We start from the raw sequence: 25,090 nt of genomic DNA on the forward strand, positions 1-25,090 counted from the left end.
AAAAAGTAGGTAGAAGGCTGAGGATGTAGCTTGGTTGGTAGAGTGGTTGTCTAGTATGCATGAAGCCAGGGGCTCCAGTCTCTGTACTGTCTACACTGGGTGTGGTGCAACCCCAGCATTTAGGAAGTGGAGGCAGGATACTCATTCTCTGTTATATAGGGAGTCTGGAGCCAGCTTTGTGTATGTGGGAGTCTACCTTAAAAAACGTGAGTGCTGAGGATAGAACTCAGTGGAAGTGTTCTTGCCTAGCATAATGAGGAGGTTCTAGGTTTAATTCTAGTATCAAGGAGGAAAAAAGAAAAGGAAAAGAAGATAAGAATGTCCCCAAACATAAGCCAATGAATTCTCAGTTTTGCAGTGACAATCCTATCTGTCTTTACAAATAAGTCTAAAGTGAAATTGAAAATGATCACTCCTAAGAGAGCCTCCTGGAAATGTAGCAAGGACAGATAAGTACAACAGAGGCTGGACTTTAATGTTTAAAGAGAATGTTTATCTTCTCCCTTCTCAACCAATCAGGTCCTGGGTTCTGCAAACAGTCATGAATGAGCTGTCTTCTCCATTGCAGAGACTGAAGGCTTGGGTGTCCACCAACTGGCTCACCCCAATGTCCATCTTGTTAATAAAAGTTTGGGATGTTAGAGGTTGATCTTTCTGACTCTTCTTTATATGCAATATCCAAGGAGAGCAGTCCCCACATGGCTCCACCCCTGGGTTTGAAACACCTCTGCTCGTCTTCATTGCCTTTTTCTATTTGTCACATCTTTTCTATGGGTGCCTCATTCTTAGCCCAGTTACCTAACCATGTGGTAGGCTGTCCTGTGGCATCTTCCTTCCTGTAGGCACATGTCGATCTCTCTAACTCCCTTGTCATTAGCCCTTCTTCCAAGATGACCAGGCCCTACTGAAAAACCAGGTCAAATTTGCATTTTATAGGAAAAGGCAACACAACAACAGTGAATTAATTTCAGGCAGAAATCTAAATCTTAGGCTAGAACAAGGAAGTTGGCTTCAGACATGAAAATGACTTTGGGTTAGGACAGGGAAGTTGGCTCAGATATTTTGGTCATCCTGATAAGCCCTTAGAAACAGTGAACACGGGAGTGTTCACAGAATTTTGTTTATTGCCTTGCTTGTTCTTTGACTGTTTGTGTTTATTGTCTTGCTTGGTCCTTGACTATTTGCATCTATTGTATTGCTAGTTCCTCAACCTGGAACTGACCTTAATGCAAGCTTGTAATTAAAATGATATAAAAGCAAAAAGGAAGTGGGGGGGGAATGGGATAGGGGGTTTCTAGGGAGGGGAAATGGGAAAGGGGGATGATATCTGAAATGTAAATAAATAAAATATCCAATAAAAAAGAAAAAAAAAGCCCAAAACAAAAACAAAAACAGACAAAAAATCTGGTAGAAATGGCTTCATCCCCACCCCACCCCCATGTATGTTCTACTAATCTCAGCTATTTAGAGTAAGTAGAAGCCATTGTGGGTGGATGGGGGTGTCACATTCCTGCTAGATGATACTTTTGTTTGGGAAATTCAACAACAGCCTTCATTCTATTAATTTATTTATGTTGGAAAACAAAGTTCTGAAGACTTGCTGACTGTGTTTTTGGTGTTCTGTTCTTTTCTTAACTACATGCCTATACATCCTGATTTTGCTTTGATTATAACAGAATTAAACCTGACACAGAACATGAAGCAAAACCAGACAAAGCAGAAATATCAGTGATTCTAGGCTGTCATGGATTTGAGCCAAACTTTGAAAATTGTTCAAATCAGTAAGTATTTCCATTGAGAAACAGAACTTTTCTGGTATTGAAAGGCTGAGTGATCACTGTTGGCAGAGGGAATGGGAATGGGTGCCTGTTCCTGAACCTGAGGCCCCCTGGGAGCATGACAAGAAAGACAGGGACCACTGAAAAGCACAGAAAGTTTGGAATAATTTGACTTTTTGTGTACAAATTGAGAGTTTCAAAAATAGTTCTTAAATCAGTTTGTATTCTGACTTTTGTTTACTAAGATGATAACAGTGGACTTATAGTCAGAGGTCAACATGGACAAAAAAAAAAGCATGTAATCAGTGTGACCTATGTGTATTGTGGTCCAAACAGAGTGAGAGCTAGGGTGGTCTGAAATTCAGTTCTCGTTACCCAGAGACTCATTTGTTTTGCAGTATTTCCTGGAGGCTGGATGTTGCTCTTTCACAATCATTTTCTTGGGGGGATGTTTCTATCCTCTAGCTGTTCCTTTTCATGTTCCAGGGAATATTAGCCATGCTATTGCTACATGCTTTGTTCATGCACAGTGGGGCTTGAACTGAGTCCGAACCAAACTGAAGCAGGCAGTTGGGAAGCTTGAGTACCAAGTAATACCGAAGTCCTGGGACGGCCCTGGAAGTCCCACCCGCTCTCTTTTCCTCTTGTCCACTTGACAACTTTCAAGACAAGTAATTAAAGTCAATATAGTGATTGTAAAATCTTACCTCTCATGAATTCTTGCCTTTTTAGATGTGTCTTACATAATATTAAAACAAACATGATGTTAACTCTGTGTGTGTGTGTGTGTGTGTGTGTGTGCAAGCACGCGTGTATTCATGTGTGTGGATGTGTGTGGAGGTCAGGAGTTGACAGTGGGCATCTTCTTCAATGTCTTCCTCACAGTTTGTTGAGAGGGTCTGTCTCTTAACCTGAAGCTCACCGACTTGGTTAGGACTGAGAGGCCATCGAGCTCCAGGGACTGCCCGTCTGCTTTCCAGCAATGGTATCAGTGCATGGTTCTAGAGATTTGAACGATAGTCCTCATGTTTTGCAGCAAGCACATCACAAATCCCTAGACACTGGTGTTACCTCTTGCCATTCCCATATCAAATGTTAGCTAATGGGGCTTGATGTCCAATAAGTGATCAGTCATAGACTTAGGACTGACATTCATATAGGTTCCATTCTAAGTCTTCCTCAAAATGCCAGCAGAGGCTGATTACTAGGGCATCCAGAAATGGTTTAATGGAAGTTTCTTCTCTCTCTCTCTCTCTCTCTCTCTCTCTCTCTTTCTCTCTCTCTCACTTCTGGAGATCCCCCTCAAGATGGGGAAGTTTCTGAAGGAGGCCTTCTGCCCCTGTTTACCCCTTCTCCTCATATAAGAAATGGAGTCTGGGGAGGTTTCCAAGACCTGCAGAAGCTGAGTCCTCTCAGATGCTTAGGGGTAAGGGTTACAATGGGTGGAGTTTCTAACTCTGCTTATGACTTTGGACACTTTGAGACTTGACTTTGTTTTGGGTCTTGACTTAAAGAACCCATTCTTACATTATCATTCATGAGAATTGTCTCCCATTGGGTCCAGAAGAATGTCCATAATGAATGGAACTACACAGTCTGGAGCCACTCCATATAATTTGGTGCATGTAGCCTTCTCCATGCTCATAGCAAATTCTATTAGAATGACTGCTCATCATGCATGTGAGGCCACTCAGAGAGTTCCAGTGAGTTGCCCCATAGCATCTAGCTAGTAAGTAGAGAAAAACGCAACTTCAAGTCTGTTGAGTCCCAAGGAGAGTTTTCCTCAGTGTTCTGGTTGGTTTTGTGTATCAACTCAACACAAGCTGGAGTTACCACAGAGAAAGGAGCCTCCCTTGAGGAAATACCCCCATGAGATGTAGCTGTAAGGCATTTTCTCAATTAGTGATCAAGGTAGGAGGGCCCAGCCCATTGTAGGTGGTACCATTCCTGGGCTAGTAGTCCTGGGTTCTATAAGAAAGCAAGCTGAGCAAGCCAGAAGTTAGCCAGTAAGTAGCATCTCTCCATGGCCTCTACATTAGCTCCTGCTTCCTGATCTGCTTGAGTTCCAGTCCTGACTTCCTTTGGTGATCAACACCAATGTGGAAGTTTAAGCTGAATAAACCCTTTCCTCCCAACTTGCTTCTTGGTTATGATGTTTTGTGCAGAGATAGAAACCCTGATTAAGACGAATTGGCACCAGCATAGTGGGGTATTCCTGTGACAATCTGACCATGTTTTGGGGAGGACTGTGAAAGGACTTTGGGACTTTGAGCTAGAAGAGCCATTGGGATGTTAAGAGCTCTGTGGGATGTTCTGTAGGAGCTTGGAAGATAATGTTGAGAACAGTGCAAATGACAGAGGCCTGGCTTGTAACATTTCAGAAGGAAAATTAAAGACTCTTATCAGGGCCATTGCTGTTTTGATTGTGAAGACTCTGTGGTTTTGATTAGCCAGGGCTGAAGAATGAGCTATGATTAGCAAGTTACTAGAACGACTGAAGCGAAACCTTTGCATTACTGGGACTATTGATGCTTGGTTAGCTAGAGCTAAGAAATTTGTAGTGATTAAGAAGAAACCAGCATCATTGAGGTGAAATCTTTTGGGAAGTGTTTTCTGAGAGCACAAACAGGCTGTGTTCCAGAGATAGACACAGTTGTACCTTGTGCTGCAGCTGGACTTGGTAATGTGTAAGAGTCACCCAGGTGGTACTGGTTTTGAAGACATGAAGGGGTCATGAAGAGCAGCTGAGAACTGGCACTGTGAGAGGCCGTGGAAGGCCTTTGGTGAGGGTTCAGCCTCAGTGGCAGTAGAAGGCTTAGGACTGAAGGGGTCATGCAGAGAAGCTGAGGCTTAGCACCACGAAAGGAACCTATAAGAGGCTATTTGTGAAACCGAAGTCCAGAAAACAGCAGTGTTTTGGAGATGCCAGTACCATGAGATAACCACCAAGAACAGTAGCAACAGTAAGCAACACCCCTCCACGGCCTTTGCATTAGTTCCTGCCTCCAAGTAGAGTACAGGCAGCTGGAGCCTAGAAGACAAGGTGTGTGCTACAAAGGACAGAGCCGAAGAAATAACCCAAGCCCTTGGAGGAGCCCAGAAGATTGTGAGTAGATCCCAGATGTTGGATGGTTAAAGATTGAGTTTGCTTTTGATTGTGACTGTGCCCTGATACTTTTTCCCTCTTGAAGTAAGAAAGTGTCTTAGTGGAGCCCACAGTTAAGAGACTTTGAATTGTAAAAAGACTTTGAATTTCAAAAGAGATTGGATATTTAAAAGGGATTGAAATTCTAATATGTAAGAATTTGTAAAGACTGTGGAACTTTTAAAGTTATTTAGATCTTGGGGATGAATAAGAAAGTGAGGGTTGAGGCTTAATAGTGATGTGTTTGTGTGTCAAGTTGACAAGGGGTCAGTTGTACTGACTGGTTTTGTTTGTCAACTTGACCCAAGCTCAAGTTACCACAGAGAAAGGAACCTCCCTTGAGGAGGTTTCTCCATGAGATCCAACTGTAAGGCATTTTCTCAGTTATTGATCAAGGGGAAGGAAGGCCCAGCCCATTGTGGGTGGTGCCATCCCTGGGCTGGTAATTCCTGAGTTCTATAAGAAAACAAGCTGAACAAGATAGAGGAAGCAATCCAGTTAAGCAACATCTGTTCATGGCCTCTGCATTAGCTCCTACCTTCAAGTTCTTGCCCTGTGTGAGTTCCTGTCCTGACTTCCCTTGGTGATGAACAGCAATGTGTAAGTGTAATCTGAATAAACCCTTTTCTCCCCAACTTGCTTCTTGGCTATGATATTTTGTGCAAGAGTACAAATCCTGACTAAGACACTCAGTCTTTTTAAAAGTAAGCTACCTGTGGCCCTTTTGCTGTTGTGTGTATATAAGTGATCAAACTCACTACAACTCACATATTTCTTCCTGTATTCTCCCATGGGGACTCTTCTGGGGACTGACGTGGGCAAAGCTTCCGAGCTTTAGGAGCCTGTCCCTTCATAAGAGATGGCAGTACAGAAAGCGCTGCCGTTGTGACAGGGACTGAACTGTGTTCTGTGATGCCCTGATTGATAGGACACTTTGAGGCCGAGTCCCAGTTTTTAGGGGCAGGCAGGATGAATACAGTTGTGTCCTTGATTTCTAGGATGTTCTGAAAGAGTTTGAGAGGTGTTTAAAGAAAGGCTGAGTGAGGTATGAAGAGATGCAGACTGCAACACATTTAAACAGGCTGGACATTAAACCAATCTATGGTTTTTGTAAAGATTCTCTCAGAGTGAAGGAACAGAGGGTGAGAGAAAAAGACTGTTGGAGGTAGAAGACCCTCTAGGGTGCCCAAACTGTAGTTTTAACTGCTAAAGGCTTTCCTTTTGCAAACCTCTGCTTCCTTTCTGGCTGTTCTGTGGTAGTTCACATTCCTGGTTCTGAGCGCTGAAATCCACAACGATCCACAGATGCCACTGGGAGCTAGTGTGTACACTTTATCACAATGTTCATCCTTTCTCAGTCTAGATAACCCAATCCTGAATCTTGAGAGTCATTTTACTAAGCACCTTTTATGTCATGGAAGTCATCAAAACTGCAAAAGTCTTGCTGTAGGCAGTTGTTGGCTTTTGTCACCAAATTGATTAAAGTTGTGACCAGAAGGAAAATAATGCACATTACAAAACTGTCTCTCTTGTACTTGGTGTATGTAGAGGAACTTTGTCTGTTTGCCTTTAAGTTTGAGTACTTGATGAGCCCACAATCCCCCTGATTGTATTAATTTAGAAAAATACACGTTAGAAATGTTTAATTGTGGCACTGTTAGAATCTCCTGTTCCAGTTTATCACCGTCTAGGCATCATTAGGCTCCAAGATGAACAGATGCATAAGTTTGTGAGGGTGAGGGAGTGTGGCACTGGGATCTGGGAATAATGAGCTCTTGTCTTCCTCCTCAAGCGGGTCTCACAGCACTCCAGTTCTTATGACTTCACCGAACTGAGCATGGAGATACTGCGTGGCAGCCCTCAGCCCGGGGGAACAGAAATTGTCACCGTATCTTATTTAAAATGCACCACAGACGGTAGCAGGAGTTGATTATAAGATTTATATCTTGGGACTTAATATGGCGGAGTCCCTGTGCTTCACAGTATTCTGGAAGATTCTGAGAGAGCACTGAGGTGAGGCTGAGTGACACTCAAAAAGCTTCAGGGTCGCCGGGCAGTGGTGGCGCACGCCTTTAATCCTAGCATTTGGGAGGCAGAGGCAGGTGGATTTCTGAGTTTGAGGCCAGCCTGGTCTACAGAGTGAGTTCCAGGACAGCCAGGGCTACACAGAGAAACCCTGTCTCGAAAAACCAAAAAACCAAAAAAAAAAAAAAAAAAAAAAAAAAAAAAAAAAAAAAAAGCTTCAGGGTGCCACGTATTTGAACAGAATTGACATTAAGCCAGTCTCAGACTCTTATCATCTTTCAGGTGAGGTGAGGATGAGATTGTAAACAATAAACAATGCTCTACTGCGTCCCTACCTCTCCCTCTGAACACTTCGTGGGGCACAGGAGATCTCCCAAAGCCTACTTGCTCCAGTCCGCTCCTGTCTGGCAAGGATAATCCCAGAATCTCCATCACTTCCCAGCTGCCCAGTGTTCTCAGTTTCCTCCTTGGGTTAGAACTCTAGATCCTCATAAAAGTCACCCTGGAGTGAAAAATACAAACTCTGGTTTGGGGCAAGATTCTGCAGATTGCCTGTCAGCCTGGGGAATGCCTCTGTGTTTGTTGCTCTTTAACTGTTATCAAATAGTGGCTGCAGGCATATTGCACCCATACTGTATACATCATGTTGACATATGGGCATCTCGTACCAGATTTTTTTTTTTTTTTTTTTTTTTTTAGAATGTGAGAGCTTTAAGCAAACATTCCACCACACTCCTTATTTTCTTATTATTTAAAGATATTTTAATTTATGAGTTGATAATTTCACACACACACACACACACACACACACACACACACACACACGCTGAATTTTGATCATCCTCTCCCCTCATTACACTCTCTCATTTGTCTCCTACTTTCTCATCGTTTAAAGAGCCACTGACTTTGATTACGGGTGCTTGCCTGAAGATGGGGGTGGGGTTATTTTCTGGAGTGTTCACAATTTACTCCTGGCTGTACCACTCAAGAAAAAAAAAATGATTATCCTCTCCCCTGCAGCCGGTGTGGGGACTCATGAACTTTTCTTTCATCCATGGTAGAATGTTGGCAGGCTCCATCTTATGGGTAATCATAGCTCAGGAGCCCTTTATTTTACAGGCAAGGAAACTGAGGCTCAGGAGTGACTGAATGTCACCCAAGTCTTGGCTCCCTACCCCCTACACACTCCCACTTCCCTCTCTCATCCAAGAAATGGGTGAAAAGGCTTCATCTAAATTTTCTTTTAGCACCTGCTCCCCCTCCTCTCCACAAGTGGGGCATTTCTGTAGCTGTCCCTGGGTTAAGAGTGAGGGATGTTTCTATACCTGTCAAATGCTGTTCCATCTCTCTTCTGACCCACTTCTGTCTCCTGGCCATTCTTGTGTGGGAACTCTTATGATCACCCCATCACACAGGTCAGGAAACATGTCCTGGGGACTATGAAGACATAGATTGCATAGCTAGTGTGTGTGTGCATGCAGTCTGGCTCAGAAAGACTAGCTAAGTCTTCTCAGTGACATACCTGACCATGAATAAGCAGCTTTGCCATGCATTATCTTCCCAGAGGGAGATGAAAAACATATAGGACAGGGACCCAAGACTTTATTTATAAGCTCTATGTGCCCATTATTGGTATGATTCTTGGCAAGTCTTTGGGCACTTCACTCAAAGCCGGAATACAGCAAGAGCTGCACCAGTGATTGCTGACCTGTAGCCTGTACAAAATCACTCCCTTGAGTGTATACATCAGGGGCACTAAACATGCGATAGAATAGGCTTGGAGTAACTGAAGAGATGGGGGCAGGGCGCTGGAGAACATGTGAACCTAAGATCTCACAGGATGGATACACTATTGCCCTGGCAGTGGTTTACAGAGTGTGGGGTGCACACTGCATGTTGGTGGGATGAAGTGAGGAAAGCTACTAAATGGTGTTTTAAAGAAGAGAACGTCTTTACCTATCATGTCTAAACTCCTCTAAACCATGTTTGAAATAATTTCAAAACTCTAATTGAGGGTGGATGGGAGGTTTTCTAGACAGGTGTGCTGCCTAGACTAGCCTGGATCCTGTCTCCTGCACACGAATGACCAGGGGTCATTTCTCACAGCATCTTTGAGTTCATAGGTATTCAAGCAACTTCTGTCTTTCTGGGAATGTCCAAGTTGATGGCCAGGTTCTGGGACAACTATTGAAGTTGCCAGAGTGGCCAGTTTGCAAGGGAGCTCCTGATGGGTGGGCTGATGCTAGGTTTGTTCTCTTGTGCATTGCAGTCTGAAGTACTCTTCCCCAGAGGTACCTCTCTCCCTTTTCCCTACTGCTGGCCTGTGGGTTTTCATGGAAAATTCTGCTCTTCTTTTTCAACTCCCCTGCTCTAACCAACCTAGTAACAAATCTTACATTCTGACTTCTATCTGGGCATCGTTTGCCCAGGGCACCAAAGCTAGGATGAAGAAAAGTTAGGGATCATGAAGTTCAGAGTGAGTATCCCGATTCTACATCAGACTCGAGGCTCGCTCTGAGCTTTTGCCATTACCATGTACGCTTACTAGGCCAAGCAGCACTGTGCAGTTTCTGCTCCAACCTGAGTCTCTCTTTAGGCCACCTCCCTAGCCTTCACTAGGGCTTCACAGGAGCTCAAAAATGAATGTACCCCAAGCCACCCCTGTGGAAGAGAGGAGACAGAAAGTTTTGACTGCATCTGCAGAAGGGAGGGAGATCTCAAAGGAGTGGGATCTCCCTTAGATGCCCCATGGGGCTAGAAAGGCAAAGCCAGCCTTGGCACCTCCCTGTGTGTATTCTTTGTCATCCCCACTCTAGCTCTGGTGACTGGGGACTCTCTCTTTCTTTTCTCCTGGATCTTCATCTTTTCTTTCTCCGGCTCATTTACATGTTGGCATTCTCCCATTTGCCATCTTCTTTCTGCTGTCTCTCTCCTTTTCAGTGTAACAATGAATCCCAAAGGAAGGGGCTGCCCGCCCATCCCAGAAAGCCTGTCTACACTAGTGCAGCTGTAGGTTTTAAGCTGACAAAAGCAACCTTCTCAAATGGGAGCCCTTGGCAAGCTGCCAGCACCCTACTGCTCCACAGAAGCATCAGCAGAAGCCCAAAGAGCCGGGAGGATGTCTTTTCATGGGGATTCATCCATAAGGGCAGCTGAGAGCTCTGACCTTCTACAGGCTTCCTCCTGCCCAAGTAGGCATGCAAGGTTTCCACATATTCCAAAATCAACAACCTGCTGGAACATGATACCCACATGTGTGCCCTACTTCATCTTCTCATCTCTCCCTGTACATGGTTACGCTCTGCAGTCTTCCAAACTCAATCAACCCATTCCTCTTCTCAAATCACAGTTAACTTTTTCTTCGGGAGCTACTGGCAAATCCCTTTAGACTTGCTCTTATTAAGTCATAAACTTCCTTTTAAACCATAAGTGCTCAGTTTCCTTCATAGGCTGGGAAGCCATTAGAAAGCAGGGAGTAGCAGGAGTCTTAGGACAAGGTCACCACTACAGTCCCACAGAAGCTAAGTGCTGGACATTTTTGTCATTGACCTTCTACTTTCAATGCTAGGCCATGGGTTTACCTACCTCAGAATAGCCTCAGCACAGTTATCTGTCAGGTGGGAGCATGATTACTGTCTAGTGCAAAGATTTCATTTGAGGGTGGATGTGCTATTATATGTAAACAAAACATTAGAGTCAATATAGAGTACGTGCCGAATAAATATTAGCTACTATGTCACAATCACCATGATCGTCTTCTGTAATTATGGCCATGAAAAGAGACAACTGGCAGACTGTGGCTTGTAGACACTGCTTAACTGGTGAACGGTTACATAGACAATGTTTAAAATGCCAAACATAGTAGGAGCGACAGGCTTCAGTGTTCATTTATTTTTTTAAAATATATTTGTACTCAAGTTTGATCATTCATGTTTTAACAAGAAGTAAAGTAGAAGCTATGGAATCAATGCACAGTATATTCCATAAACACAGTGAATGATTTATAGTATATGTTGTAGGTAGATTGTACAAATGTACAATATAAAGTATATAGGGCATGGTGTATATATTGAAATATATATATATATATATATATATATATATATATATATAATTATACACATGATAGTAAGTGTGATATATACATTGTATAGACTTAAAAAGTTAATAATCTACACTCTTCCATGCCTAATTAAAGCTATGTTCTATTAACAATTGTATAATTTTATTTATTTCGGTGTGTGTGCCTGTACGCACCCATGTACATCTGCTGCATCGTTTGTGTGGAGGTCAGAGGACAAGCTGAAGGAGTCAATTTTCTCCTTCCTCCATATGGCTTGTGGGGATTGAACTCAGGTTTTCTGGCTTGACACCAAATACCTTTACCCTTGGAGTCATCTCACAGGCCAACAGATGGTTTCCAGAGCTGTTTTTCACATGTAGTAGCAATGAAATCTCACCATCATTCTAGCTGCTGCTTAGGAGGAAACAGAACATGTAGAAGAGGTGATCTGAGGGACAGGTAGGTGTGTAAGAGGACATTTTGTCTTTGTGAATGACTACTTCACCCTCCTGCATAAACCAAAAGAGGCTGTGTATAGCCATGGAATCTAGAAGGCAGAGGTGTTGAAAGGAATGAAGCAGCCTGACTAATCCTTGCTTCATGTTCTAATGCTCACTCACGAATGGGGAGTATGAGTTCGTGTTGCTATCATGATAGGGCAGTTTGAGCACAGAGAAGCAAGTGGACTCTCTGGGATCAACATGTATCTAGAGGACCAGATTACCAGGTGGTTGGGCCCCAGCCTAACTGCACCTTGCTTAGAGAATAGAACCATATCAGAGAGGTTGGTGGAAAATGATATACCTTCACATAAACTGTAATCTAGGACGTGTCCCTTTGGATAAGCTTCCCAAGAAGTGTCAAGGGCATCAGGATTTTAGAATCTGTTTTCAGAAGACCTTATAGGTCTTATAGGTGTGACCTAAGTTAAGAGGAATCCTTATTCTTATTTAATCCTTATTCTTTAGGAAAGTAAATTATTTATTAGAGTATGTATGTGTGTAGAACATGGAGAACGACTTTGCATAGTAACTTCTCTCCTTCATATCTACAGACGTTCTGAGGTTTGAACACATGTTGTCAGACTTTCCTGACAAGTGCCTTTACTTAATGACATTTTACCAGACCACAAAAAGCACATTGTTAAGATAGTGCCATGATTCTAGCTCAAAGTTATGAGTGGTCTTGCCTTCTTCCACTATTCTTCAAGCAAGTTCCAACAAACCAAACACCACAGCTTTTAAGGATAAAAATTAACTTCAGATGAGAAAGAACTATGACATAGAACAGTCATCCCTTTTCTCTTATTTCTTAACTTATAGAATTCTCAAGAGTTATTGGATGAGGAGGACTGTTTCCTACATGACAAATTATTCAACAATTTATGTGCATTGCACATGGCAATCATTTGGAGGAGAAATTCATCTACTTTAAATGTTTGATTCCCCGACTTCATTGTCAAAAAGATCCTTCTGAGTCATACCCTGTGCTTTTGCCAATTTCATACACCTGAAGCCTCAGGCACAGTCTTCCCTATAAGGCCCTCCTACAGGCCTGATTGTTCAAATCATCCAACTGTTAGGAGTCACGTTAGAAGGTATTTCCTCTCTTACTTTGAAGAAACACACATTTTAGTGGCTTTGACTAAATCTTTGTAAAACACCACAAATACAAATCCAGTTGAATTGGAGATTTAGAAAAAAAAAAATGAGAAAGTAAAGGGTGAATAAGAACACTGCCAACAAGCCAATTAATTCCCTTTCTGAATATACTGTGTGTCTATGGAAAATGTACCTTTTTGTTAGCTCGCTTTACTGGGATGTACTTTATTATTTCTTCAAACCAGTTTTTGAGCAACAGAACTGCTAAAAAAGTACAGGCGCTTGCGCTGAATCTATGCTTTATGAAGTCCGATGTTTTCACACCAGAGGTCAGAAGTGGGCTTTGTGTCTGTTAGCATTTCTCATGAAGACACTTCCAGGAATGAGTATCCATTCCCAGGCTCTTGTTTCTAGTTCCCACTTTTAGCTGCGTTAGCCTGTCGGAGTCTTGTACCAACTGTAGATAAACAAAACATGAAGGATTTGGACAGAGCCTATGGGCTATCTCTCAGCAGAGGCCATCATTTGCAACATCTGTTTATGGAGTCCCAGGACTGTGCACTTTCTTATCAGCATAGTAAGCCCTACACATTTGTGTCTTCTCCATGTCCTAAAAACATTAATAAATGCTTGTTTTGTCACTGTGGCTAAGACTCGGATCTCAGGTACATGGAATGGTGAAAACGAGAGTCTGGTGAACTCACACCTGCAATTTGAACCTTAGCTGTGAGCAGCACGCTATTGAACTCTCTTTCAAAACCCAGGCTGCAGGAATGCTATGGACTCTTGCCCTGTTCCTGCTGAGCCTCCACTTTACGTAGTTCAGCAAAGTTGGAGCTTTGGACTGTGAGCACAGTAACTATCATTACATATTTAGACATACTCTGAGAGTTTCAGGAGCAAGTTTAGGGGGTTCTACTTCTTTAGGATTATCCTATATACCCTGTATTTTCCATGACTTTCCAGAACCCACTAAGTTTTTTTTTCTTGCAGATTCTCAGCTGGGTTGTGTGTGTATGTGTGTGTGTGTGTGTGTGTGTGTGTGTGTGTGTGTGTGCGGTGTGTTGTGTGTGTGCAGATGCATGTGTGTGGCATGCATGTGGAGAGCAGAGGTCAACCTCAGATGTTATTTCTCAGGAAATCTTCCTCCATGTTTCTGGAGAGTACAGAGGAGTGAGTCTCTCTCTGGCCAGGCGCTCACTGATTCAGTTAGGCTGGCAAATCTGGGGATACGTTTGTCTCTAGCTCTTGAACTCTGGAGTTACAATGCCACCCCAACATGCCTGCCTTGTTAAATAGGTGCTGAAGATGGATTCAGGTGTTCTTGCCTGCCTGTCAATTACTTTACTGAAAGAGTGATCTCACCAGCCTCAAGAGATGCATCTAAAACATGCTTTCCTGACATCCCTATGCACTGGCACAGATGAAGTATTTGTTTCAAAGCCTATCATGTAAGAGAACTCTTGCTAGGGTAGCTTGAAGCCTTGTTTGTAATGGTAGTCTTTGGTTAAAACATTGAACAAATAACATCTTCCTATGGAAGAATATGTGGGTCTCTGCCATCCGGCAAATTTAAGACTGTCCTATGAGGAGCTGAACATGGGAATTTGGCCAGACAACATTAGATACTGGTGTTAGTGCTTCAGCTCTAGAAATTGCACTGCTACAGGTTCTTAAAGCAAACTCTTGAAGAACTGTCCTTGCTTGGGGGAAGTTCTTTGTTCTGAAAGCCCAGGTTTTGTGAAGATGTTTGGTTGGCTGCCCCGTGGCAGTGCTAGCCAGTCAGACAAGGATTATGAAAGGAGACATCATTAGGGACCTCTAAAAACCTAGAGTCAAGATGCATTTGGGACCAAGTGTTTGTCTGAACATACTAGAAGGATTAGGGTATGGTGTTCATCATGATAGACAAAGAGGGAAATCCATGAAGTATAAGTGAAAGATTCTATGCTCCCTAAATGAGAGCCATAGAGTATTTATGGGAGGTTTCCATTATTGTTTAGATGGGTGGTTCATGATGAATAGGTTGCAGTTCACAAAGAATAGGTAAAGGGCTCGTGATGTATTGATGGAGTTTTATAATGTGTATATGGATGATCCAATCTGTAGATGGGGGTTCATGGTATATGTGGCAGAAAAATCCTGCAATTAATAGATAATAGTTTCCCTGCAGTTTCATGATCTATAGATGAAGGGTTTTGATATGTAGGTGGGGATCCCATGATGTATAGACAGGGGTTCATAATTTGTACATGGAGTTTCTATGATCTATATAGCTGGAATATCTATGATCTATGGATGAGGGCTCATGGCATAGAAACAGAGGTTTGCATGTCACAAAGACAAGGGTTCCACAGTGTCTAGCTAGGACTTATGTGATCTATAGACAGAGGCCCCGTGATGTATTGAAGTGCTTCCAGGATAACCCAGTTCCTAGAAGGAAAGGCTTTAAGTTGAGCAGGAAGACAGAACAGCATTTATGGTGAACCTTGAAATAGTTTATTTTCACTTTTTCTCCCCTGAACTTAGACCCTACCTAGGACAGGCTTTTAATTTCGTCAGCCCTGACTCCTATTGTTGTGTTGGCCCCCACCCAGCTGCAGGGTGCACTTTTCAAGGGGGCTGAGGCAAGAGGATAATGAGCCCCTGGCATGGCTGCACTGCCGTGTGTGATGAATGGCCCGCAACCCTCGAACCGCTCCGTGCCCTTCATCATCCAGTCGGAGTGGTTAGCAGACTGTCAGAGAAAAATAATTTAGCGGCCGTGGCTTTAACGGATGTGCTGCATTCTTGGGTCAAATGACTATTACAAAGTAGTAGCACTGCCTGGCTTCTCTGCTGTGTGAACTCAGAATCAACAACATGAAAGAAGGGAGGCATCACACCCAGAACTCACTGACGTCCTTCAGCTTTGCACAGTAGAAAGCAGGAGACAGAGAGAGAGAGAGAGAGAGAGAGAGAGAGAGAGAGAGAGAGAGAGAGAGAGAGGTGCCAGTAAATATATAATCCCAGTCTGCAGCCTTTCTTCAGGTGGCATCAGGCCGGGGCAGAGTAAAGCAGCATTAGGAGCATGCCCACATCACTAACAGGGCCTTCTAAGACAAAGTAGCAAGAGGTCATTCTTCTGCCCAGCCGGAGTCCAGGCGGTAGGGAAGAGGATGCTTCAATGGCTGTTCTGCAAAATGGGTTCCAGGTAGCAGAAAGGTAGAATGGCGCACGCGGGGGGGGGGGGGTGGGGGGGGGAGTCAGAAACATATAAAGATAAAGACATAGAAAAGAGAGGAAGCAAGCCCACAGAGTTACAGAGTTTCTTGCTAGTAAATGCACAGGGATGGATGAAGGAATTGTTCTTGCTTCTTTCTCTAGCACTTTCCCCCACCCAAGGTTTGTGAAAAGCAGGACATTTGGGGGGGAGGAAGATGGCTCAGTCAATAAAGTGGATGCTCTGCAAGCATGAGGACCCCCAAGTTTGGATTGTCAGCAGCCACATAAAAAGCAGGGAATGGTAGCACGTGCCAGTAATTTAAGGTCTAGAGGGGTGGAGACAAAGGGATCACTGGGGTGTGCTGGCCGGCTAGTCTTGCCAAATTGCTGAGCCCCAGGTTTCGTGAGAGAGTCCGTATTAAGAAATGAGGCAGAGAAGCAGGAGAGATGGCTCAGCAGTTGAGAGTACACAGGCCTATTGCAGAGAGATCCAGAATCTCCCAGCATCTGGGGAACTCACAACTGCCTGTAACTCCAGGTCCAGGGGATCTGAGTTCCTCTTCTGGACTTGAGAGCACTGAAGTGATGTGCATACCCCTGCATATACCGATAGTTAAACATAAACATAAATAAAAGTATGGTGGGAAGTGACAAGAGGGAACATCTCACATTAATCCCTGATATGCCTCTGCATGCATGCACACATACATGTGAACACCTCCACATATACAGACCCAAACAAGACATGTGCATGTACTGCAAACACATACACACACACACACATGTGCCCATACACAAAGAACATCTGCTGTGGCATCTATCCCACGCTTGCTTATAGTCAGATAAATGAGGAATGAATGAATGAATGAATAAATTCTCTACTTAGTCATTATTCAAGGTGAAAGGTCCCTTTACGTTCTTTGTGGTTTCACAAATACCCCTGAGCAGTAGCTGGGTTTTGATGAGAGCCCAAATTCTTTTGCAGATTCTTTATCTCCTGAGGAAAAAACAAGAGACCTCTATTCCAGGTGCGATGATGTCATGATGGCGGTGATCACAGCAATAGCTAACTCGTAGTTATTAAGTGCTTATGATGAATCCCACACGGGGCTAAGTGCCTTTTAACTATGTAAAGTGTTTCTTCCCTTGATTGATGCCCAAAATGAATAAAAATAATTTTCTGTATTGACTACATTAGAGACCTACAAATAAGTCTCAAAATGATAAGAGAAAAGAGAATTTGCATAAATAAGCAATTATGAAAGCTGGCAGAATAAGGTTGTCTTCAGTGATGTGAGAGTAGTTCTTGACACACAGCCAGTGCTACAAAGGCATCTTAAACCAGTGAAGGCAAACTGCACTTTCTTTTGAGAAGACATGAAAGAAGTTCTGTATTTATTGTATCGGGAGCTTCCAGAAGCCTGGGGCCCTTAGCAAAGATGGGTACCTGGTAGGGCCCTTGTCTCTCTTATGCCATAGATTGATCCCTAGTGGCTCTGTGTTGGGATTGGGGCAAGTGGCATGCAGGGGCCAGCAGGGATGTGTGCAGTGGGTGGCTGCTGCTCTGGACACATCCTGAGTTACCAGTAGGGTGTGGTGGGTGGAGAGGCACATGGATCTCCAGGATATGACCTCTTTCACACATGGGGAACTCCCTACAGGGCTGAGGGTACAGCTCAGGAGGAACCACTTGTCTAACATGCAAGTGGCTCTGAGTCTGAACCCCAGTATCACCAAGAAAGAAAAAAATAAATAAAAGCAGAGCCACTATTGTGTTGGCAAAACCAGGAGAGGCCTTCCTTCCTTCCTTCCTTCCTTCCTTCCTTCCTTCCTTCCTTCCTTTTCTCTCTCCTTCCCTTCCTCCTTTCTTTCTTTTTTCTTTCTCCCTCCCTTTTTCCTTTCCCCTCCTTCCTTCCCTCCTTCATTCCTTCTTTCCCTCCTTTCTCTCTCTCTTTCTTTCTTTCTTTCTTTCTCTCTTTCTTTCTTTCTTTCTTCCTTTCTTTCTTCCCTCCTTCCTTCCCTCCCTTCCTTTTTACCCCTTCCTTCCTTCCTTTCTTTCTTTCTTTCTTCACTCTCTCCTTTCCCCCTTCCTTTCTTTCTTCCTTCTTTCCTTTCTCCCTTCCTTGTTTTCTTCATTCCCTCATTTCTTCCTTCTTTCTTGCTTCTGCATCCCCAGTGCTGGGATTGTATACACGCACCACTGTTTCTTGTCCATGCTGTGCTGAGGATTGGATCCATGGCTTTATGCATGCTAGGTAGTCATGGACTGATTGAATCATATCCACAGGGCCCTAACTCTCATTTTTAACTCCCTCTGCCTTCCAGTAAATTATTCTTCACACACTCTTGGTCTGTGCTACTGTCTTACTGCAGAAGTTTCTACCTGGTTGGAAACTATAGTTACAGAGGTCCTGGTAACGCCCAATGAGACATTTCCCATCTTGGTTTGGCCAGAGTAACCGACTAGAAACTCAGCCGGGGTCATCAAGCAAAACACCTTTTATTTCTAAGTTACCAGAGGGCCTGGCAAATGAATCCTACCTTTCCTGCAGCCTAGGCCACTTGGTGGGGACAGAAGACCCTGCCCTCTGCTGTCTCCACTTGTTTCCTGTGACCCTGGTTGTCTTTTCCTCCCTAGTGGTTGATTCCAACATTGTCAGAGTTGCCTGGCTTCGTGTTTTCTCTCATTACTTCTGCTCAGTTGCTGTGTTGATGATCTCTTTGCTTTCTTAATATTCCCATGATTCTCTATCCACAAAACCTGGCCGTTTCTCTCTGTGTGCTTAGGAAAGGGGCCTTTTCAAGAAGGCCAGTGCTTAGCACATTCTGCTCACAGCTGTACCAGGGGAGAGTGGCAGGCCAATCCCCCTCTCACAGCAAGAATATCCCAACTCACATCCATTTTTCCGCCTAGTCGGCAGCTACCTGAGAAGTCTCACCTGTGGCAAGAGGTTGCTTTTACTCCTGCTGGGTATGTGACCAGGCAGCCGGATGTCGAAGAGGGCCTGCAAGGCAGCTTGTGCTGCTTGGCCCTTGGCCAGCTTCTTGCTGCGTCCAGAACCTTCGAACGTCCTCCCGTCCACGCACACAGCCATGACAAAGCTCTTGACTCGGGGCTTCTCGGCTGTCTCCGAGAGGCACACATACCGAAGACCTGAACGCAACTCATTCAGCACCACTACAGGGTTCCTCTCACCCAGGGTGCCGGGAGTCAGCCTGGATCTGTCAGGCAGAGCCTGGCCCATGAGGTCCAGTGTGTGGTAGAGTAAGCGTCCTCGCCGGTAGGCAGAGGACAGAAACTCAGTGTCAACGGGACGACAGCCCGGAAAATCCTCGTTTCTTGAGGATGGTTCGAACTCCTTGAACAACGTGTCTGGGAAGTCAGCCTGGTCGGAGGTGAAGTCAGTGCATGGACTGGTACTACTGCCCATGGCCAGGTGGGCCTGGAATGCATTGGGGAACTGCACAAAGGACTTCAGGGCCATCTCTGCTGCCCGCATCTTGGCCTTTTTCTTTGTGGGCCCCGTGCCTTCAAACGTGAGCCCGTTCACTTCTACAGCTACCGCGAAAACTGGGGCGTGTACTGGGCCAGTCTGTGACACCATCCGGTACTGTAGACCTGGCTTCAGCTCATGCAGCTGGACCAGCGCATTCTTGGGTGTCATAGACCAGGAGAGTTTCTTCCAGATCAGTTGGAGTTTGCAGAAATGTCCCCCATTTCCTTCCTCCAGCGGCCTTTTCCTTTTAACGCTGGGTGTGCTGCCTCTGGCCCAGTCTCCAGGGGGGAGGGGCCTAGTCCCCAGGTTGCTCACATTCCGGTTTTCCTTCACTTCAGCACTGCTGGTACCTGGAGGTGAGAACAAATTAGTCATGACCCAGAGCACTGGCAGGTCACCACTAATGAGAGACATCATTGCTAATGATGGCTCTGTAAGACTGGGGAATCTGGGTGCATAAATCCCTTGCCATCAGCACCTCAGGCCAGGTCTTGGAAAGGTGCTGTAATGACTTCCATAAGATACAAGGGAGGAGCAGCAGTGGGGACCATTTGTCTATGGGTGGGGGCGGGGGAAAGCCTCCATCACTGGACAGTTCTCAGAAAGTTAGGCTTGAGAAGACGTGAGGAAGAGACAGGCAAGGTGTGTGTCCTATGCACACAGTCTCTGGTTGTTAGTATGAGGTATGATGTTGTCACCTACAAGTGCCCTACCTCCTTAGAACCCATAGGCAGATGATGAGTGCCAGGGCCCGTGTGGCAAGGAGATTGTTGCCTGTGATGCCCACTGAGTTGTGGTGGACGGGATATGTAGAGGACAGCTGTTATATATCAGGCCCAGTAGACTTTCCCAAAATTCCACCTCTGCAGCTGTCTGTCCTAAACACCTGCATGTCACCTATACCAGTCATAGAGTTGCTGGGCCTCAGCCATGCCTGTTATTTGTAGAGCTGAGAGTCTGAAGTGGTATCAGGGTCCTGAGTCTGACTCTTTTTTACTTGACTCTCCAGTCCCATCTTAGATGAGACAAGTCGTGGCCAGCCAATCAAAGGCCACAGGTGTGGATGTGTGTCTTTTATGCTTCATCTGAAACATGGCTTTTGGGTTTCTTTCTAAAAATCACTGACGTTTCCTAACAAAAGGCACTTATTGTCCTTATAAATAAAATTATCACACGTTGACATATCAAGGTAGAAAATGGTTCTAAATATATGATACAGTTTAGCCACAAGCGCGGGGGCTCTGCTTCCCCTTCAGGACAGCAGGAATTTTTGGATTACGGCCTCTGAGATCCTTTCCATCATAGCCCGGCGGGCATGTAAAAACTGACCAAATGCTAATGTATTTCTAAGGATTTGCACCTACAGATCAGTCGTATAGCACACAGGCACAATCCCTTTGCCAAAATACTTTTAGGGACACCCACTGACAACCAAGAAATACTACCTACTCAGATATTATGTCATTAGGAACACATCCTAGAACTGAGATTAACAAAGATGTTCATTGCAGCATTATATATATATACACAGTTGAAAATGTAGGAAACACATCACTTCCTATATTCAGAGGGCTGGTTAGGATGCAGTAGAACCCAGCAGCAGAATGACAGCACAACAGTGATAGCTTAGTGGACTCTATATGCGTCAACCTAAATAAATCTCATCAACATAGTGCTAAATGGCAAAATGAACTTGCAAAAGTTACCCACTGAGTAGGATAGAACTCATGTATGTCCTATTACACATATTACATGTAAGCAGACTTATGAAAGAACTGAAGGCAGTTATATCATAAAGACACACCCCCATCTCCCAGAGGAGGTGGGGGAAGGAAAGAAAAAAAAAAATAAGAGGACAAAAATGGCTTCATTTCTACTGTGGCATTTTCTTTTTTCTAAAAAAAAGAAAAGTGTGTGTGTGTGTGTGTGTGTGTGTGTGTGTGAGAGAGAGAGAGAGAGAGAGAGAGAGAGAGAGAGAGAGAGAGAGAGAGAGAGAGAGAGAGACGAGGGCACAGGTGCAGGTGTAGGCGCGGGCAGGTCAGAGAACAACTTGCAGGAGTCAGTTCTCTCTTCTTACATATGGGTTCCAAGAATTGAACTCAGGTCATCAGGCTTGGTGGCAAGTACCTTTACCACCTCATCCATCTTGTTGATCTTACTTTTTATTTCTTTTGCAAAAAAAAAATACGACAGAGTAAGTTTAGCAAAACTATAATTTTATATGCATGTATACATACATACATACATATACACATGTATGTATATACATGCATGCATATATTTATATGCATGTGAGCATATATGTGTATATGTATATATATTCTGGCCAGGCAGAATCATGTCCGCATTTCTTTAAGCACCTTGCACATGTTCTCAGGGGCTGGGAGCTCTCAGCTCCGTGGCAGGTGTGAATGTTTTTTTTTTTTTTTTTTTTTTTTTTTTTTTTCTCATTAAGCAAGTAGAAACAGCAGGTAAATTTTCCAGTGAACCCACAGCTTCAAAAACAGACAGTGAATGCCTGGCTGGTTGTTGACATACGAACCTGTGTCTCTTGTGCAGGTAGAAAGCTACTTATACATAATGGTAACATAGACCTGTGAGTGATAGACAACTTTAAAGACGTGCCACCTTGAGTAACTACTCTCTAAAAAAGTTGTCCTCTTAGAAAACCCCAGGTGTGAACTGCCACAATGACACTGAGCCTCCTGCTGCACTTTGCCAGAGCACTTGCTTCTGGCATGCTAAACTCCTAAATGTGTTATCAAAACCCAAGGATTAAGCCCGTGAGCAGTCTGCCATCTTCTACTGAACCCTGCCAGCTTCGATGTGCTCTACTGAGTACTTAACTTTGCTATATTTCTTCCTCATTAGTCCTTAGTTAGTTAGTGGCTAGTATGGTCAACACTCTATAAGCAGATAGCTGGAAACTGAGGCTCAAGGCGTTGAAATTATTTACAGAAGTTGCCTTCTATGCTAAGTGCTTAGGTTGGGACTCAGTCCTAGGAATCTCACGTTGCACTCATCCATGCAGTGGCTGTATGAATGCAGAATGATTGTGACATTTTCTTGGCCTTTGTAGATCAACACCCCTCCCCAGGCCATCTGGATATAATGAAGCCAAGTCTACCCCATGTGTGAAGAGTCCTGGGGCTGATCTGGCCAGGCAGAAACATGCCTGTGTTTCTCTAAGCACCTCACACATGTCCTCAGGGGCTGGGAGCTCTCAGATCTGTGGCAGGTGTGAATGTGTTCTTTTCTTTTTTTTCTCTTCTTTTCTTTTTTTCTTTTTTTTTTTTTCTCATTAAGCAAGTGGAAACGGCAGGTGAATTTTCCAGTGACCCCACAGCTTCAAAACAGTGAATGCCTGGCTGGTTGTTGACACACAGACCTGCTTCTCTCATGCAGCCTGAAAGCTACGCAGGTTGAGACCTGCCAGAACTGCCACTGTGCTCCTCACTTCTCAGTTTATGGCATTGTTGTTGGAGAATAATGAAGAAGAAAGTACAATTTCACAGTCACAAAGGATGCCTTTGAAAATCAGGTGCCTTCCAGAGGTATCCTGACATTTGAGGATGTTCTTTTCAGCATGTACTCTAACCTCCTCTTAGCTCAGCGCTAACCCATTGGTCATAGCTATCATGTCTTTATAAAGAAGCCAAAACAGCCCTTTTGAGGATCGTCCAGGTGGGGGCGCTGGGCTCTGCATTGAGAGGGAGCCCAGCCTCTCGCTTTAATTTTCTGAGTTGTGAAATGGGCTTACTACTATATCAATTTTCTACTAAAAAGCTATTAGGATTTGGGGAGGTTAGTTTGTTCAGAAGTGTGAATCTGAGTGTTTTCTAAGTTATAACCACGCGGTGTTCATTTGTTACGGATTTCAGCAGAAATAATTACCGTTTAGATAGCAAGTGTTAAATCTCAACTGTTTGTGTTAATCGTTGTGTGCTCTGGGTATGCACACAGCAATGCACTCTGTCATTTAGGGCATTTCAAGCCAAGGGAGAGTGTACATTCGATTAAACCATGTGATCTCCCCCAAACTGAACTCAAAATGGAAAATAAAGAGCAAACAAAACAATTCCCAAATCCCCACATCAGATTGCCTAGAAACCTGCTTGGAGCCTTCTAATTTCTTATTGATTTCTTACAATGTGGGGATTTAATAAGTGTGCCAGTGTGATTATGGTGGCCAACCTATCAGATGACCTCTGCTGTATCTTAGAGAATCGAACTCAGAAAACAACATTTTTGCTCTACACATGGTGAAATCCCTTTTATTCGCTTCCCTTCTGTAACTCTTGATAACTCACTATTGTTGTAGATGGAAGTCTTCATATAAACTTTGGTTATTAGACTGGGGTGTGAGTTCCTCTCCCCTCCCGCCCCCTCACCCCCGTGTACACAAGTGTGGAGACCAGGGTTTGATGTTGGTTTCCAGTTGACACAGGGTCTTCAGTAGAACTTGAAGTTTTCCAAGTAGGCTAGGCTGGATGGCCATGGATCCCCCTGTTTCTGCCTCCTGACCATTGGGATTATAGGGGCTCCCAGCACCCTACTTTTCACATGGGTGCTGGATATCAAACTCAGGAGCCTTTGTTCATGAAGTAAGCAGAATCATATGAACTACCTGCCAGCCTCTGTGAACTCCTTCCTTTATAATAATTAGTAGCAGTTGGTTAAAAAGAACATATGTGGGTCCTTATCTTAGATACAAGTTAGGCTCTCTGGGATGACATTACATATGATGTTACCAGTACAAACATGCTTTGGTTAACCAATTTTCAGTGTCCAGCAAGACCCTCAGAGCCCATCTAGGCTTAGGCTGTGGCCTCTGTTCTGGGAACTGTCAGTGGCCACTTCACAGGGTCAAGAGTCAAGCAGGTGAGAGATCACATGATGCCTTTGTTCTTTGCTTAGGCTTGTTGGGATCTTAGATCACTCTGTGTACGATTCACTTCTTTAAATGAAAGAAACTGAAGATTTTTACTTGTTATTTGTTTCACTAGTTGAGTGGGGATGAGTTAAGTGAATATAGAAATATTTCTATCTGTCTACTATGTATCTATTTGTCATCTATCTATCTATCTATCTACCCATCCATCTATCTATCTATCTATCTATCTATCCATCCATCTGTTAGGCTTAGTAAAACAGCCCCCACAGGGGCACTTTAAAATGCATCAGGGAAACAGTTCAGGACCCCTATTTGTATCTATATCCAGATTTTCTTCACGACTATTTTATTTGCTGGTGATTTCCAACAGTTTCCCTAGAAATCCCAGGATATTCCAGAGAGAAGGGTTAATTGTTTTCTGATTTCCCTGGCATGCTGGATGAGAGATATTGATCTTACCATCCAAAAATGTTAGCCAAAGAACAGTACCAGCTCCCTAGGAGCAGAGCAAAACACGTTCCTGGTCTCTTCCTTTGCTAGACAAGGCAAACATTCACTCTCATGAGAGCTTAACTGCACTGCCTGTATGGCCATTCATGTGGATAAAAGCCCTATCTTTTCTTCTTGGGCCCCTTTCTGTCAGTGGGAGCAACACAGACACTGTTAACACTCCTCTTGTGACAAGGCTGGAGACCGAAGGACCCTTCCTTATTCTAATGTTGCCTTCAGATATTCATATTCATTTGCAGCTCAGCTCATACCTAGGTGCGAGCTGCATGTGGGTACTTTACTACTTCCCTTCCCGTGAGCTCTTCATAGTGCTAACTCTGACATCACACATTCATATTTTCCTTTTCACAGAGAAGGCATTAAATATGCTCCA

General features: G+C 44.0%; 1 protein-coding gene across 2 annotated transcripts in view; it reads right to left on the reverse strand.

Moving 5' to 3' along the window:
• The window catches only part of Adarb2 (adenosine deaminase RNA specific B2 (inactive)), a 531,305-nt gene that overhangs the window by 151,290 nt on the left and 354,925 nt on the right, over window positions 1–25,090 (reverse strand). For both annotated transcript variants that reach the window (XM_076939389.1, XM_076939390.1), the window contains exon 3: window positions 18,756–19,663. In XM_076939389.1, coding sequence (XP_076795504.1) covers window positions 18,756–19,663 — 908 coding nt within the window. The remainder of the gene's footprint in view (window positions 1–18,755; window positions 19,664–25,090) is intronic.

The sequence above is a fragment of the Arvicanthis niloticus genome, chromosome 8 (assembly GCF_011762505.2).
Source record: "Arvicanthis niloticus isolate mArvNil1 chromosome 8, mArvNil1.pat.X, whole genome shotgun sequence".
Lineage (NCBI taxonomy): Eukaryota > Metazoa > Chordata > Mammalia > Rodentia > Muridae > Arvicanthis > Arvicanthis niloticus.